The 18,484-nt window shown below is 42.5% G+C and overlaps 1 protein-coding gene across 3 annotated transcripts in view; it reads left to right on the top strand.

The window, feature by feature from the left end:
• Positions 1-18,484, top strand: part of MED13 (mediator complex subunit 13) — a 94,894-nt gene that overhangs the window by 13,049 nt on the left and 63,361 nt on the right. For all 3 annotated transcript variants that reach the window (XM_020786808.3, XM_020786805.3, XM_020786803.3), the window contains exon 3: positions 14,260-14,428. In XM_020786808.3, the coding sequence (XP_020642467.3) occupies positions 14,260-14,428 (169 nt within the window). The remainder of the gene's footprint in view (positions 1-14,259; positions 14,429-18,484) is intronic.

The raw sequence follows: 18,484 nt of genomic DNA, 5'->3' as shown, positions 1-18,484 counted from the left end.
TTTGATACTTGTTGGTGGCACACTGTGTTCTTTGAACTCACTTGCGAGCTATTTCCTTACTTTATGGGTGGTTTCTTTTGAACTATATCTGTTTTTCGCAGGGGAAAATGCTAGTGGGAGCTTTCATTCCACCACCCCCACCCCCCTTCCAACCAAATGTCCATCTTTGTTTATAAGTTATGATGTATTTCCACCCGTACTACTTCCACTACTTCCTTTCTCGGATCGCTTCTAAAGTTCAAGGTATCATGTTCTCTTGGCAGCGTCTTGGATTCATGTGGAGACATGTTCTGTTGAGCAGAACGGGCCTTTTGAAAGAGTTGCTTCAGTGCCTTTTGCGCAACCACTCTGCAGAATTTCTTTATTTGCGGTTTTTATCTTGGTACTTGATATACGTAAAAGCTGGAAAGGTTTCATCAACAGCACTTTCCAGGTCTCTTGCTGTGTCAGCAGTAACTTGTCTATGATTTTTATCTCTGCAGAACTGGTGTAAGATGACAAATGAGGACTTTGTGTTTGATAGACTTATCAGCATGGCAGGGGTGACTCGATAAGCAAGAGGGTAATCCTTGGGGGGGGTTTCATTTCTGAGAAGGGGTACTTGTGACTCCTGAACGGGTGTATTTGAAAACAGAGCTTGTTCTGAAAAAAGTCCGCTGGAAGAATCTGACCCCCTGTGGGCAAAAATAGAGCTTAAATTGTATTTGCAGTAGGCACTCTGCAGGTTGGATAAAATCAAAGTTGTCTAAATCACAATTTAAATCATGATTGAAATAAAAATGATTTTTTAAAAAATTTAAATGATAAAAAAAAAACATGTTTTAAAATGTAAATTGTGGTTTAAATCTATTTGACTTGAATCACATCCTCCCTGGCATTCTGGATAAGAAATAATTCCCTTTGAATGCAATTGGACTTGATTCTAAGTAAACGTGCTTAGGAGATTGTGTTGAACAAGAGATGCCTGCTAAATCAGGAATGCAGGTAAGTGGTGTTTCAGGGACTAGCCATGTTGAAACTCTTCCTTTCAGGAACCCGCCAAAGCCTGTACCTGTGCCTCTTAGAAACAATGTCGGTCATTGATATCTAGGTTTACTTTTGGCAGCCAGGATTTACTAAGTTAAATAACATCTTCCTTCCATCAGCCAGTTTTCCCCCCCAAGGAATACAGCAGGTGCAATAAAACAGATCCCATAAATGGATATTTAGGCACATTTCCGTTTGGCAGGCAATCATAGGCACCCTCAGCATTTTGCCTCCTGCTATTCTTTGCATGAAGAGACTCTGTTAGATCGTAAAGCTGTTACATTGGAGGCTTACAACCAGGTCTTGTTCCTAGTTCACTTTTGGCACCTAATCAGTCCAAATGAGGTTGAACACTGAGCACTACTCCCGACTCCTTATGGCAGGAAGCATCCGATGCCCTGTTGAAGGCACTTGCTGTTTTGCTCTTGATGAGTGAGGCTTGATCTTCTCCATCATGAAGCTGAAGTGCTCGTTAATGCCTGTTTCCGCAGCTGTAACTTAACTCAGTTGGTTTCCAGCAGCTTTGCATGTCTTTCTTTTAAGAACGGTCCTTGGGAGCTACATGAGTGCCTGCTCCTGCAGTATTCAAATTGTTGAGTTCGTTTCTTTTGGAATAATATATGCCCTCCCTCCCTTCTGAAGTGTGTATAGCCTTGGGTACGTTAGAGTGCAGGTTGTACCTCTCTTCATTTTATCCTCACACCAGCCATGTGAGGTAGGCCATGGCAAGAGGCTGTTGACGACTCAAGGTCACTCTCCGAGGTTCATGGGCAAGTGAGGATTTTTCATCCAGACCTCCCATGTTCTTGTCCCACACTCTGTACCACTCCGGATATCTTAGCAGTTTTAGAGTACCATTTGTAACCTCTAAATATTCATCAAGGAAGCCAGTTCTTTTCCTTCATGTGCTAACAAAACATTTGTTTAAAATGGTAAATATTTCCACATAAATTCCTTTTACTCTATACTCGGGGTGTTCCTGCACCATGTGACTTGATTAATAATTACCATTTTCTGCTGGAAGCAGTGCCACTGTTCTATCGTTTCTTGATTCAAAACCTTCTTTAAGTTTCCCAGTTTTAGAAATCATATTGCTGGTCGCCCTCCCCAAGAGACTTCACTTCAGGATCTCAGTTAGGACTTCTGAAATTATTGCATGTTAATGTACGAATGGATTTGTCTCCTTTAGGAAGCATGCTTTTTAATGGTGTCCTTATAATGAAGCCTTGTAAAGCTCTATCATATGTAGACATTTTAAACGGTACTTTAAAAACCTCACAAGCCTGTGTTCTCCACCTCTGTTTTCTTGTTTCTGTATGTATTTTTAAGCTGACTGTGGTGCAGCTTTGCATTTTTACTGTTGTGTTTTCTAGGGTTGGTTAATCGCAAACGGTGGTTTGTAGTTACTGTTAGAATTGGGTTTGCAGGCTTTAGCTAATCCCCAGTTTGCAAGAGTGGCAGTGCAAATAAGGTGCACCATGATTGACTTCAAAAAGGAAAGCATGGAAAGATCATTATCCAGAGGGAGGGTGAGAGATGAGCCCTCTTAAATACTATGTTGTGTGTCTGTGTATGTGTGTTTTCTTTCCATTGACAAGGAGGTCAGCTTTTGTTTGCATCGGGTCTTGGTTACACACAGAGGTTGGCAAGTGTGTTGTAATTACGCAGCAATAGCTCATTACTAATCAATAAGTCTGAAAAGGAAAGCACAAGGGAAAGAAACTTGTGAGTGTGTGGTGTGGAGCACAAAGGACCTGGATTTCCAACTAATTTTTGATTTAATATCATACGAGACCTTCTAGCTGTGTAAATTTGGAGAAGCTGAAAGCTTTAAATCTCTTCACACAGAACTTCATGTGCCCATGTGTAGAATCTGGAAGTTAAAGTACAAAGAGCAGTCTGGATTTTGCCCTCTTTTTGCCTGCATGTTTGCTTGTTGCTAAAAACACTCGGGCTTTGTGTTTGCCGTCAGTATTGGAAATCTGTTAAAAGTTTTGTACAATTTCCCCATCTTTTTTTCCAAACTGCTTCTTTGATTTATTATTTTTTTCGTTGCTTGAGTCACACAGCCTTGATTCTGGTGCTCTTCTGAGGTTAGCTGAAATGGAAGAAATTGGTTTATTTCTTGGAAATATTTCCTTACTTTTCACAGCCTCTCCTATAAAGCAATGTAAACATTGGAAGCCAGGGTTTGACTGAGATTATTAATCAGAATACTGAGAAGAAAATATTACCCTGAACATATTATTTTAAAATGTACAGTGATTGTTCCAGTGCTTGTTTTCAGATGCTCTGCTTTTCTCAGCTTTATACTGATATTTTTTTTAAAAAAATCTGTGGTATGAACATTTGTGAGAGTGCTCTATGGTAACATGTGCTTATTTAAAAATTATTAAGATAAGGTAAAGTAGCATATGGAAATCTTTAAAAACAAGTTGCTCACGACTGATTTTTTTTTTAATTTTTTAAATTTTTGGTCCTGTAAGGTGTGGCAAAAGTGATGGTGGTAAACAAGGTACAGTTTTGACATGTTGTAATAGCTCTAGGCAGTGCATTGATCATAATACACCGTGTAGAGGGGAAAAAAGGTTTTATGATCCCTGCTTTAATGATAAGTAGCAGTGTGTTTAAGAAATATATAATAAAGTTAAATAATGGCTAAGACACACTCAGTAAGGACAGCTATTAAGGCAAACTCCAGAAACATAGCTCAGTTCCATAAGTTAGGGCACACTTTACCATTGGGGGAAAAAGATCAGCTTTGTACTGAAAAACCGAGGAGGATCTTAAGCACACAGCCTTGCAGGGCTGGGAAAAAAAAAACAGTGGCTGCCTAACCAGATAACTACAGAAAGTGGTGAGAACCAGACAGCTCGGTGCCGGCATCAGGTTTCTGAGGCACCTGAGATATTCTTCCAGCCCTCAGGGTAAAACTTCCCTCCTCGTCGTAGGCCACACGAAACTGCCTTGCACCAAACCCAGGGCCATTGGTCCGTCTGAACCCTTGGCGAGCCCTCCTAGCTTCTGTGACCGTGGTTCTTTTTGGTAGAGATTGTTCCGGGGCTCTTCCCCGGGGTTGTTTGAGTGGGAAATTGAACCCGGCACCGCCTTCTCTCTGCAGATCATGTGCTCTGGAATCTGTGGTGAGCTGCCCCTCCTCTTGCAATTCAGTGGGGGTCGGGGGGGCTGTGTGTGTGTGTGTGTGTGTGTGTGTGTGTGTGTGTGTGTGTGTGTGTGTGTGTGTGTGTGTGTGTGTGTGTGTGTGTGTGTGTGTGTGTGTAAAAAAAGGTGCTGGGTTAGACTCCCTAGCGATTTGGGCAACCTGGGGGCAAAGCTGGAGCATTTGAATGAAATTGTGCAGATCATGTTATCTTCTTGGCACTTAAAATACTTGGTACACCTTCGGGGTTGGAGTTAATGTTTTCCGAGACCACGCAAAAAATAAAATAAAATAAGAGCTTTCTGCCCCCTCAATCCTTGTGGGTTTTAGCATTAAAAAAAGGATCTATTTAATAAATTCCATAGTTGTGTGTTTCCCTGTCAAGCACCATTTTATCAATTCAGCAGAGGGGTGGGGGGAATGCGCGCGCGGGGGGGGGAGACCCCTTTGCTCAGGGATTGATTGCAATACAGTAATGGGGATTAGCTCTGGGTATGTGAAGACACCAGCTGGCTGCTATTCAGTGCATTCGCCCCTCCCTAATTGTCCTTTGCTCTGCCCTTTGCTTACATTTCACCTGCCCCCACCCCCAAAAGAGACAGGGATGTCTCCAGTCTGTGCGGGAGTCTGGCCTCTGACTTGCCCCTGGTGCTAAAGAAACAGTAAAAGCAGGAACGGTTGTCCCTTATAAACTCCAACCTGGGCCAAGGGGGGACAGGTGCCTTGCCTATCAGCCACGTCCCCCATGTTCATTCCCTTTACTGTCTGGAGTTCTCCTATGAAAAGTCTTCCAAAGATGAGTTTCTACTGCCGTGTCCGGCATCCAGTTTTATTTTCAGTCATGCTCAGGCATGGCAGGCAGACAGTCAGAAACCAGGGATACGCTTTTCTTCTGTGTATTCAGACCATGTATTCATGGTAGGTATATTGATGGCACTACCACCTTCCAGCCGTACATGGATTATTATCTTTTTCATGTCTTGTAATCCTGGGGGGAGGATATACAGTTAGGGTTTCCATGGCTTTGCCATGTAATCTGCATGGAACTAAGTTGGACAGGAGAAGTCTGGGAGGCCTTGGCCAGTTGGGTTTTGCTGCTGGTGGTTCAGTTTTTCTTTTAGGGCAGTGGTTCCCTTGGGTAACCAGGGTCTTCTTGGACTGCAGTTCCCTGAACCCCAGCCAATCTAGCTAGTGGCGAAGGCTTCTGGGAATTGCAGGCGAAGAACACCTGGGTTCAGGGTTGATAAAAATCAATGACTTAAAAAAAATCAAGTTGATTCAAATCATGATTTAATTTTTTCCCCCCAAAATTAATTGTTTTTATTTGAATCATTGAAAATATCTGATTTTTTAAAATTTAAATTGCAGTTTAAATCAGTTTGATTTTTTAAAAATAATTTCATCCACCTTGAACCCAGGTGTTTTTGGACTGCAATTCCCAGAGGCCCTCACCACTGGCTGTGCTGGCTGGGATCTCTGGGAGTTGCAGCCCAAGAACACCGGGGTGACCCAAGGTTGGGAACCATTGGTTTAGGACACTGGCTCTCAGCAGTCAATTTGCTCTTAATCACCCCTTATTTATTGGAAAATAATGGTTTCAAAGCATTCCTGCTTGTACTCCAGAGTGACCTAGTTGCCAGATGGTGCGGGGCATAAATCTAATAAATAAATACTTAGAAAGGTTTACTAGTGTCTATTAGTTTTGTACACCAGTGTGCAACTTCCTGGTGCACAGATCTTGATTTGCCTAGGCAGTATCCAGACAAAAATATCAACAGAAACAGGTGTGGAGGAAAGGATTTTGAACTTCCTTCTTAAACAGTATTTTATTTCTCACAGTTTTGTTGATAAACATCTCATGCCCCTTTCAAGCTTGCTTCCTATAACAATGTACAGTATTTGAAAAGTGAAATTTGCCACACTTTTTGGGAGAGGGCTTGGTATGGGGCAAGGAAATTTTGTCCAGAAATTGTTGGTCCCTGCCCTGAAGGTCCCAAAGGCTTCCCTAGGAAGCCTCGAAATGTGTGTGCAGGGGGGATAGGTAGGAAACTTTTAATTAGCAATAAAAGCCTTTAGCTGATCATCAGCTTGCTCTGGCGTAAATGAATGGAACAGAATTTCGGCCAATATTTATTTCAAATGACACTTCCCCAGTATTCTGACGCGCCATCTCTGAGAAAGGTGGTACCCCACTGGCTGAGAGTGATTTCCATAGGGACTTACTGTGTCTGCTTTGCGGAGTGTTTAATGGCAGTGTTACAAACCCTTGATTAGAGATAAATGGACCAGTCTTATTTCCACACAGTGTCATTTTAGTGGGGTGTTCGTTAATCAGTCTACTCATTCACTGTCTATGCATCACTTTGGATTTCCTTTAAATTAGGGAAATATGCATAATTTTGAGAACTAATCCTCCACAAAACCTGAATCTTCTGTTATCACTGTCCTAAGTATACTTAGGAGCGATGTCCAAGATTCCCTCCTCCTTCTGTTTGAGAAAATAATGTTTCTTCCTGGAACAGTTTCTTGTTGGCTTTCACTGGATCAGCATAGGGAAACAGAAGCCACCAGTGCTTGGAAATTTATATATTAATATTAAGTATTTTAAAATTGAATTGAATGCTGTAGTGTGTTTAAAATTCAATTGAATGCTGTAGTGAGGATACATTTAATGATGAAACAGGTACACCTCTTCAGTTTAGCTGATCAGTGTTCACCAACTGTTAGGTCCATAGTCCCTTCCCAGCACACCTATTGAGGGACAGCCTGTTCCCCCCCACCTTGCTGAATAGCATTTGTAATAGTATTGATCGCGTTTGTCGTTCTTTAATTTGAAAATATAAATTAATCTGCTACAGGCTACATTATATAAATAACTCTAATTATGGAAGTTGTTTCCTGTTTTCCATTAAACAATAGTTTTCCCTTGCCATTCAGAGCCTTCGCATGTAAGTTACTATTTTATAGCTTGCCTTTTTAGTCCGGTTGGACAATAAGAAAAGGCATAGCTTTTCAAAGTGGTATATTAATTTAAAATATGTATACGCTGCCTTTCTGCTCAAGAGGACCCAAGGTGGTTTAAAATGTTAGGAACAAACAATATAAAAACTGGAAAGGAATGGGTAAACAAGCAACAAGACAAAACAGCAGCCAATTCTTAGGCAGCCAGTCATGAGGAAGACTACCTGAAGAGAATTTTCCGTGTTTGAGGGGGGAAAGAAAGAGAATTTCATTCTTTTAGATTAGAAATTGGAGGAAAAATGGCTCCTGCAACATGTCATAAAACCCCCTACTATCATTTATCTTTTGGGGGGTGGGGGGGAGACCACTTCTAATCTCATTCCAGAAGACAAATTCTGCAGAGCTCTGTGTGTGTATATACATGAGTACACGATAAGGAAATTTATTAAAAGTTTATTTTTAAAAGGTTTGTCAAATGCTTCCCCAACCCCAGTAGTTGCGCATTAAATGATGTCTTAAGGCTCTTTTTGAAGGTTCATTTCAGCTTAATCTCATTAGATCGGTTCTGTGCCTTGAAGGTGAAGTAATTCAGCCTTCTGTTTTGCAAGAGGGGGACAACAGTTTGCTTATTTTGTAGTTACATTTTGAGAGATTGTCTCCTGATTCCTTGAACGGCGAGGGGTCTGAAATCCTTTTGTGTGAAGATTGCTCTCCTTTATTATGGGGACCCACAGGCTCATCAGGGGCTGAATAGATCCCCACAGAAAGCTTCAGGTTTTCCTTGGGTTCACTAGATAATTACAGCCCTACATGGTTTTCCTGAAACGCATCAAACTTGGGCAAACAAGAGCTTTAATAAAAAAGCTTATGTTGGGCTGGTTTCCTGCTTATTCATGAAGGCCGTCTTTCTCTTGAAGGCAAAGTGAACCCTTTTTAGGGCGAGCGGCGGTCAGAGACGGAGACTGAATTGATGGCGTGGTGCTCCACACGGTTTCTTGATTTCAGGTTAAAAAATGTTTTTTAACTTGTGGAGTGCCACAGGTCCTGTTCATCTTGGTGATGATGACTCTCCTGGATAGCTTGCAATTAACGTCAGGGAGTGGCTTGCCCAGGCACTCCCTGGGACGGCTGCAGCGAAGTAGGAGGTGGAGTTTGAGTTGCTCAAGACTTCTGCCTAATTTTAAACACAAATACTGAGAAGTACGTCTCTCGGAGTTCAGTAGGACTCATTTTTCCACTAAGTCTGTTTCCGGCTTGATTTTTGGGCCCTCATTTTGTCGTCGGATCATCACTCTTTCATTGTTCATATTTATTTTATTTATTTCTTGCATCCGTACCCTGCTTTAAGTGGTCCTGACACGACCAGATAGGCGGGATATAAATGAAATAAATAAATAAAAATCAATAAATATACTCAAGGCAGCTTACATGGCTCTTTTCCCACCTACTTTATCCTTACAACAAGCCTGTGAGGTTGATCCTTCCAAGAAAATATGCCTGATCTAAGGGGCACTGGGTGATTTTCCCAGCACATCAAAGATTTAAGCCAGATCTTCTGAGTCTTTGCCCGATGCTGTTGACAGTGGCACCAAACTGGCCCTAATGAGGCTGCCCATATGATGATTCCTCCTTAATCTATGTGGTTATAGCTGGACCCAGTTGTTGTCTGTAGAAGTGAATGAGTGAATGGGTAAATTAGGAGCTTTTGCCTTCTTTTCAATGTGGGCACGCTGGGATACTGCCTTGACTTGGCAGGCAGCCTGTATTTGCATTCTTTCCTGACACTTTGCCCTTTGTCTTCTAGGTTTGGGGCTGTGTGTGTGTGTGTGTGTGTGTGTGAGAGAGAGAGAGAGAGAGAGAGAGAGAGAAATATGAAGTTGAGCTTTGGAGCTGGCAGGTGGCTGTATAGATTTTGGCGACTGATTTAGCCTGCTCCAAAGTGTAGTCCTGCTGCCAATGATCGTGTACATCCCTCGATCACTTCCATGTGAAATCTTTTATTTTAACTGTCCTTCGTGGCCCCTTCCAGCTCTGAAGTTCTCAGAAGGTGATGATTTCTGGATTTTGTGTCATCTTGGTTTGATACAACCGTGCAACCTGACTTAATAGAAATGTTTATTTTGTAGTCATCTTAGAGAAAATAAAGAGTGCAGCCAGTCAAATTTTACTATAGTGTGATTTTCTTGAAGGAATGGTGTTGCAGTGATGTTTCCAAATTTGAGGAACCAGGTTTCAGTTCAGCCTTTAGGGCATTGTGCTAGAGTCTGATAGTTCTTGATGGCACAACCAATTCACACAAGTCAGTGGCTGGTTCTGTTGGGCCTCACTGCCATATGAACTTTGCAGCACAGTCCAAAGCGGTTTGTGCATTACACAGAAAGATCACAGCATATGTTTGTGGGGAAGGTTGCCTTTTAGTTCTGAGCTATTTACTCACTCAGTAGGCGTTGTATTCCCTGCAAGAGTTTCAAAGTGGTGTCCGTAAAAGAGCTGTATAGATTTTACTGGGTAGTTAAATGCCCTGTATAGTAACTGTTATCTCTTTTCCATCAGTGATGCCCTTGTATATTTTTTCATTGCCCAAACAAATTGGTTTTGCAGAAATTGGTAAAATTGTTGATTTGCAGTATGGTCAATCGACTGTCGTGGCTTGTGGCTAATTTTAAAGGGGTTTTGCTGCACCATCCCTTGGCTTGTGGGAGGGGAGGGATAAGGGCCCCAACCCTGGCCATTTTGTAAATATAATTATTGATCTGGATCTCTCCTTTGCTCAGTTCACTGAATAAGTTTGGAGTGGCTTCGGTACTGTTTTTGGGCTTGTGAAAGAAAGAATTCCAGGCTGTGAAAGAGTTAAAAGCATGTCAGGAAGGTCAGGTATGGATGTAACCATTGCAACCACAAAAAGACCCTTGCGCACCCTTCTTGATTGATTGATTGATTGATTGATTGATTTGATTGCTATCCTGCTGGGCTTGATCTAGGAGAAACTGTTCCAGCTTGTGGCATACTTAGATTGGGTGCATAGGGAGATGGTATGATGCATCTCCACTGCTCCATTCTGCTCACTTACCTGAATGGAACTCCCATGAACTCACCTGTATACAATTCCTGGTCACCTGTTGGTACCTGCAAGGCTGTGGAATGCTGTTTCTGGTGCCTTGAATTCCCACGTGAACATTAACTGTGATTCACCCTCCTCTAGATATTTGTGGTCACTTCCCTACATGCATTAACAATGCAAAATGGGTGCCTCTAATATGAGTAAGTCTTATTAAAAGTGGAATCTGGCAGCTAATGACTAGGCTTTGTGCTATGCATTTAAAATTCTGGGCGAGAAAAAAAATTACACTCACCAGAAATGCTTGGAAATGTTGCTTGTTTTAGACGTATAAGGGGTCATGCTGGCTGGGGGAGTCCAAGAGTAGCAGGCCATAGAGGTAACTCTTCAAGTTCTGATTCAGGCTGGTGGTCTATAATGGCTCTTGAGAGGTTTAGTGACATAAAGTAACTTTTTGAAAGTGTGGGATACGAGATAGAAAGTCCATCTTGTCTCGTATCCTATCCTCTGTAGCAACTAACCAGATGTGTCTAGGAGGCTTACAAGCATTGATATGAGGATACTCATAAACCTCTCCCATTGTTGCTGCCCAGTGGCTCCTGTTTGTTGATGGGTGTATGCCATTCCTCACCATCACACTCTTTTTGGACTCATCTAATTTCCAGAATTCTTCAAGAATTCCCCAGGCAGATGTCTGGCAGTTCCTGCCCAAAGACACACACCTTCACACACCTGTCTATCGCTCACTCACTTGAAAAAGGCTTCCCTTCTGAGCTCTCTCAAGCCTGCTTCCTGTGCAAAAAGGGAACTGCCCTAGTATTTCTTGAGAAGCCTAGGTCTTCATGAGAACTGTATTCTCACTGCCCATTATGTCCTATTAGAGGCTTCTCAAAAGAACTACACCTCCCAGGAAGCACCAGAACAGTTTCTTTCTTTTTCCTTTTTTGTACAAGAAGTAAGCTTGAGAAAGCCTAATTCTAGGTGACGGAAATGTAAGTTTATGTAGTAGGTGTGTGTCTTTGGGCAGGAACTCTCAGTACTCTGCCTGGGGAATTCTTGGAAACTTTTTGGGGTCCAAAAAACCTGAATGACGCACCCCTGTTCTTGACATTCTGCCTTGGAAACTGGAGGGTGCCGCTAACATGAATGGACCCTCCGCCTGACTTCATATTCCCTTTATATGCTATTGAGTAGTTTCTGCTTTAGGTAGTCTTAGGTAAGGACAGAGCACTCAAATTACACCTTCAATCACCGAAAATCTTATTTCTCTCCTTTTTCTCCCCATTTGTTCCTGAGTGTTCCTGGGTGATATTGTCTGCGGTTTTTATTAGTTGTGAGTATACATATGCTATCCCATCCATGTGATTTAAGGTAGCTTACAGTGGTAAAGTACTGATAGAACATGACACAAGGTTAAAATTAAGTTAAAGGCTCCATTTAGAACGGTTGTAAAACATTACTAAGGAAAACATAACACCCAGGAACTCTTCTGCAACAACTGTTCAATTGCCAGAAGCTTGTCTGGAAAAAGAAGTATTTTGAAGTGTAATGTTGCAATAAGATGGATCAGAAACTTGTTTTTGGATGAACTAGAAACTGTTCGGATTGTTAAAGGTATAAAACAGCTCCCAGTACCGCACTCTGTCTAAAGCAAAGCAACGCAAGGTGTGCTGTTTATATGCCGTCCAACCACACTTAAAGCACTCTCTAGGCTGTTTACAATTTAATTATGCAGGCTACACATTGTCCCCCCTCTCCCCCCCTCCCCGCAAGCTGGGTACCCAGTTTACCAACTTCAGAAGAGTGGAAGGTTGAGTCAGTCTTGAGCCAGCTACCTAGTATTGAACCCAGGTCATGAGCAGAGTTTTGGCTGCAATAGTGCAATTTCACCACGTGCCACAGGGCGTTTCTACGTTGATCTGGCTCTGCTCTAGATCTGGCTTGGTTAAAAGCCTGGTGACAGGCTAAAAGTTGTGATTAAAAACGTCTTCAGAAATACATTGACATCTGGACCAATGAGCATTTTCTTGAGTTATGCTGGTTGCCCTCACTGTGGCCAAGAAGAGCAGACCACTAAGCTGTCTTAGTAGGCGGAAGAGTTGACAAGCCTTCCTGGACGAAATCCAGCACCTTGAACGTGTTTCATAAAGTTGTGCAGGATCTATTCTGTTTCCACCGCCTGTTCTGGGCAAGGGTTAAAGACTGTGATTAAGTAAAGTATGGTCTGAACAGACAGTGAACTCAAAATTCCCAGCCACTTTTCAAAATATTTATTACTATAAGTGATGCATCCTTTTTGGGAGGGGGGGGAAATAAAGGATTGCATTTTTGTCCTACCGCTGCCAGAAAGAGGTTTCAGCACTGTTAACATGGAAACAATATCTTACGCACATGATGAAGACACCATGTGGAAGCCTCTGCCAGGTTAAACAGAAATTTTCCCTGGGGAATAAATCAGATGTATTCAGAGTCAGTGTTGCGTGTTTGGGGGAAATGGTCGGATTTGCTGTTTCTATACTCCTAGCTCTCCGGGGTATCTAGAAATTCCTTGCCCTTTGCTCCGAAACGTTAGGCCTGGTGTGATTGCCTGCATTCCCAGAACCTGCAGGATAAGCCCCTCTTCTCTTGCTTTACAAAGAGGTTGACTGTAAAGGTCAAAGAGACTTCAGCTGATGGCGCAGCTTGCTCTTGGCATACCTTGAGTTTGTGTGGGCAGATATCAGAATGAATTAGAGACAATACTGGGTGCGGGGGTGTAGCATTATGCTGACCATCTTGTGCCTATACTTGGCCGAGGCAAAGATTTGTGATTTTTGTGCACCGTTCAGTTGTTGGCTTGTGTTTTCAGCTGCTTGCAGATTTTTTTGGGGGGGGTGCTTCCGCTTTATTAGGTCAAAGCCACATTTTTTTTCCAGCTACTTTATTCCTCTGAGCTGCCTCTGTGGGTTGTGGGGAAGGTAAGGGTATGGAGATATCCTTTATACTGCATGGGCTATTAAGAAAGTGTGAGACACCCATCTCTCTGTAGGATCTCTGTGGTCAGAATGGCCAAAACCCGGGTGTTCATTGCAACTAGAATAGACCCATGGCTGAAATCCAGCAATAGATTGCAGCTAGAGGTGGCTTTGAAAGGAACTTCTGAAGGAGTTGACTCACCAAATCCTCACTGATTCAGTAGGCCTACTGTGTTTGCAACTTATTACTGGATTTCAGTCGTTGAGTCAGTGGGAACTTAAGTCAACATTTGTGTAATTTCTACTGATTCAGTGAAACTGCCCTAGTTGGGACTAATAGTTGGATGTAGGTCACTATGTTCTCATCCCAGGCTTTTTTCCTGTGAAGCGTTTTATTCAAGAATAATAACCAGGCACTCGTTTAGAAGAAATCAGAGGGGCTGTGCTGAAAGAAACACTTCTAACTAGGTTGACTCCATAGGTAACTATTGTCCCCCTGGGAGTTGTGCCCACAGTTTTATTTTTTGGTGATGCTGTACTGCGACAGGAATAGTTTTTAAATTTTGGGGATGCAAACCAATGAATGGTAATCTTGACATTTCCCATCACTGTCCGCCAGGAATGTTAGAACCCAGATACTGACCTTTAGCTCAGTGGTGCCCAGAGGAAAAGAGAGAGGTCCCTGTCACTAGGAGTTCACAACCCAACACTTAGAGGTGTGTGATGGAAGGGACCGAGCGGAAATTCTCAGGTCCCATTCGTAGCATCTCTCAGGAAACAGTCGGACCTTTTAAGGGCTGGGCAGCCTTTGTTCTGAGATTCTTGGAGAGCTGCGTCTGATTGAGTGACCAGCAGTGGCCTAAATTGGACCATTGTTTGCCTTATACTACTGGGTGCCTCCCCGTGCTTATGTTCCTAGATGACTTAACCATACTCTTAAAACGGCATGGATGAAGTGGTGCTTGAGCAAGGACTCCACTGCCCTTATTGAACCGCTGTTCTTATTTATAGTAACTTTTGCCTAGCACCTCCAGTGAAAGCTTTGATATAATTAACTTTGTTTTCTCCATCCTCCCCCCTCCCCCCCCCCACTTTTACAGACGAAGAAGACGGTGTATGGGAGAATGGGCTTTCCTACGAATGCCGCACTCTGCTATTCAAAGCCATTCACAACCTGGTGGAGAGATGTCTAATGAACCGTAACTTTGTGCGCATCGGGAAATGGTTTGTGAAGCCTTACGAGAAAGATGAGAAACCCATAAATAAAAGGTAGGAGGCCATGTTGGTTTTTCACTCCCACCCCACTTTCTCCTCTGTCCTTTACATGCGATTTTAGGATAATGGTTATTTGTTTTGTAGTAGAGAAGAGAACGGTGAGCCGCCGCTTGGTTTTTGAGTGCTGGTCTCATGCGGTGATGGAATTGGCTTCCATATGTTTGCCGTTTCCTGAACGAGAATCTGCCTCCGCAGCTCTTCTTTTGCTTAAATAGCTCATTTTTATGTTTGCTTGTTCTGATATTATGGGAACCAGCCAGCCCTTTTGTTTTGGGTGTTTCTTGCCGAGGCTGCAGCTGCCCCGGCCAGAGCATCATGCCATGGAGGAAAAGTGCAAAAGAAATAGCTTTTCAGAATTAGAAAAAAAAATCTCATATCAAAAACACTTTTTTTTTTTTTAGAGTGGGTTTGATAATTGTATGTAGCTGTGCTGGGCCATTAAGGAAGTTAATCCGAAAGTCAGGATCCTGGAAAACTTTTCCATAGGGTCAGCTGGACTTCCAGATGTACTGAGGAATCGTTTAGGTTTTTCAGAGCTAGATGTTTGTATCTTGAGACGTCTCTGTGGTCTTTGCTTTCCTCTTCCCCACCTCCTTGTTTTAATGTTTTAATTTAGATGACTCAAATGAAAACTAAATATATAAATGCATATTTTAAAGCAACTTAATGTAGAATTGTATCATCTTGTTCATGTCTTCTGTTGTCTGTAGTGTGAGCTTCGTGACTCTTTTCTGAAGTCATGCACTAAGATGGTCTCTCTTCGGCATATTTTCCTTTGTCTTGGAAAGCCCGCAAGAGAAATCTGTGTTTTCACAGTGGTTAGTGTTTTCCCTTCTTTGGAACACCTGATGTGGAAACCTGTTCGAGTGTGCTTTTGAGGGTCAGTTGACACATTCCCTGGAGGAGGTGGGAAAGTGCGAATGACAAGCACTCTTGTCCCTAAATGCTCCTAAAGATGCAATGTAGGCATGCTGGTGACTCCTTATTAGCTGCGGTTATTGGCATGCGCACCCCTCCCCTCTCCCTCACTGATTTTGGGAGGACCATCAGTCACACCACGTGTTTGCTGAGGAAAGCATTTGTGTAGCTGCTGCAGAAGTGATTATGATGTAAAGCATGAAGTGGCTTTTGTCTCCACGTCTTTTGAAATATGCAAAGTACAAGCTCTTTCTATCACCCCTGAATATTGTTAATAGTGCCAGCTCTTAACGTGCTGATGAAAATTCTGCTGTAGCATGTGCTGATTTCAGTCTGGCAATGAAACAATAGAAAAGGCAGTGAGTTACTTTGTTTAAAAAAAACACACCTCACCACCCTTTTTCATACCAGATTCCTCAATGTAGTTTAATTTGGCAGTGTCGTTTTCTGATTGCTCACACAACTAGTTATTCCTTTGTTTGATTTTAATTTTAGAACTGCTGTTTGAAGGAGGTTTCGTTTATTTTAGATTTATGCCACGTAAAGTTGATTTTGAAACATCAATGGAAAGCTTTCATCATAAAATGAAAGATAACTGATTCTAAAGTTGTTGCCAGACATTACAAAGTTATGCCATTCTGTATTGGTCAAGTGATCTTTAAAACGAATGCATCAGCATGTGAATTTTGATGGCCCTCTCCAAATGGAGAATGTTGGCTGAAGGCACCTGTTAACTGCTCTTCAAAAATGCTTCTGACAGATTTGCAACATGGAAGCTCGCAGGAAAGGGAATTTGCACTTTCACAACTAGCTGAAGTGAAGCAAGAGGTAGAATGTTATAGATGTGTTAGCAAATACAGTATTGAGTACTGGTAGCATATTCTTGAACTGCTCTGCAAAAAGTTGAAGCAGTCTTCAATTTGCTGCTTTGCGGAAACCATTTAAGTAGCTGTGCAAGGATTGCGAAATCTTAAAGGCTGTTTCTGGATGTTTTGTGAAGAATGGTTTCACCAATAGCTTTGTGGTCAAATCTAGCACTATCAATCATAGTGTTGCATGCAAAGGTGTAGCATCGTCTTACCAGACCTATTGGTTACATAGCCCAGGGTTAGATGCTAGTGGAAGGGCCAGATTTCACTGCAGATCCAGATGTGAGAAGGGCAGAATATAGAGGAAAGAATTTCCACAGAAAGTAGAGGATGTTTAATTAAAAAAACATGTGGAGGGAGTTCTTTAATGCACATTCCTTTTTAGTCAGTCCTAGTGGGAAGTTCAGTTCCAGGTCATCATGGAATGCAGATCACGACAGACTCCCATATTTTTATGGAGGCTACAGTGGATTATTGACAGCAAGATCCAAGATGCAGGATAAATGCATCCCTTTTCACCAATGTTTGTTTCCTCTTGGGAACATGCTACCCCTTCCCCAAATATAGATTCTTCTTGCATTTATAAGGAAAATGACAACTCCAGCAAGACCTCTGATGAAACTGGGTGGTGCTGCCGAATAAAGAACTTGAAGGCCCTCACTCTGATGTCTTTGTTAGTTTTGACATCATTCTTGCGTTTTCTTTCCTTTTTGTGATTAAATTTGTTCTGTGTGCATAAACAAAAGTGTATTTCTGAATGCACACTTTTAAAATCCTGAATTAATTCATCTATTATAGCAACAGTCAATAACTATTATGCATTATTTATAGGGAAAATGTATGGCCCACTTCCCCACTGGCTAGGTCAGTAAGATGACTCAAGTATGCAAGTTTTGAGCAGAGTAGCTTAGGTATGTGGCTGTGTAACCAGAGGTTGCGCCTCCTTGACAATGGCTGGACTCGATGATCTATAGCAGTGGTCCCCACCCTTGGGCCTCCAGATGTTCTTGGACTTCAGCTCCCAGAAATCCTGGCCAGCAGAGGTGGTGGTGAAGGCTCCTGGGAGCTGTAGTCCGAGAACATCTGGAAGCCCAAGGTTGGGGGCCACTGATCTATAGGGTCCCCTCCAGCTCTGCAGTCTCTATAGTGACGATGAGGTTAAAACAGATTAAGTAAAGTTTGCAGGCCCTAAGAATCAGATAGCTGCCGAGAGCAGGTCAGTATGAACTGCTGTGATAAGGTTATTTTATTTTATTATTCGATCTATACCCCGCCCCTCTAGACAGAGTCTACTCAGGGCGGCTTACAAAGAAGAATGAAACATTATAAAGTACAATCAAATAAAAATCATCAGTATATGTAAATCAATGACATAATTATAAATGTGAATATGGATGAGTTTGTCTGCCGTCTGAAAGATTGTGATGGCACAGGGAAGGAGCTCATGGCAGAGGTGCTACCTGGCTGTGCCCATCTAAGAGTGGAAAGCAGGATGACCTCTTTGGATGGGCCCGTTCCTAAAGGAGAAGGTGAAACGTGCTGCTGGGTTTTCTGCGGCCCTCTAGCTGTAAGTGGACTGCGACTCCCATTAAGCCCTAGCCAGCATAGCCAATAGTGGGGGGGGGGGGGGTAATAGGATTTGCAGTCCTTCAACAAGAAGTCACCTACCCATGATGCTGATTTTCTGGTTCAATGATGACGTAGGACTTGACAAATTGTGGTCCCCAGTATAAGCCATAGTTTTAAAAGCTGTCCTGAAACGAGAACTGTTGTCTCTGGCTTACCAACCTTTAGCTGGACTCCTTTCATTGGTCTGTTTTACAACCCAAATGGCTCATGTGCAATCCATTTTTTGTTTTTAAACTGCTCTTATTTTGTCCGTATGAAAGTGTGGATAAAAAGTAGCTGTTGTGCTTTTTTTTTTCAAATTGTGTAATATAACATGAATCTGCCTGTGTGAATATGTGTTTCTCCTAACTTGACATGGGGGGGGGGCAAGAGGCCTGAAAAACGTCTGCCACTCTTTATGTGGATGTTGTGATTCTCAGCCTTCTGCCCTCCAGATGTTCAGTTCCCAGATTCCCTGATTGCTGGTTGGGATTTCTGGGAGCAGGTCCTAAAACAGCTGAAAGGTCAGAGGTTGAGAATCACTGATCTAGAGCAATCATTTTCTTTCTGGAACTGGCTTCATAGATCCCCCCCCCCAAACAGCATACCTGGAGAGTATGTGTCGGCTTTCAGTTGTGGTTTAACACCCTTGACT

This window comes from Pogona vitticeps, chromosome 7 (assembly GCF_051106095.1).
Source record: "Pogona vitticeps strain Pit_001003342236 chromosome 7, PviZW2.1, whole genome shotgun sequence".
NCBI classification, from domain to species: domain Eukaryota; kingdom Metazoa; phylum Chordata; class Lepidosauria; order Squamata; family Agamidae; genus Pogona; species Pogona vitticeps.
This window is presented reverse-complemented; position numbering and strand designations above follow the sequence as displayed.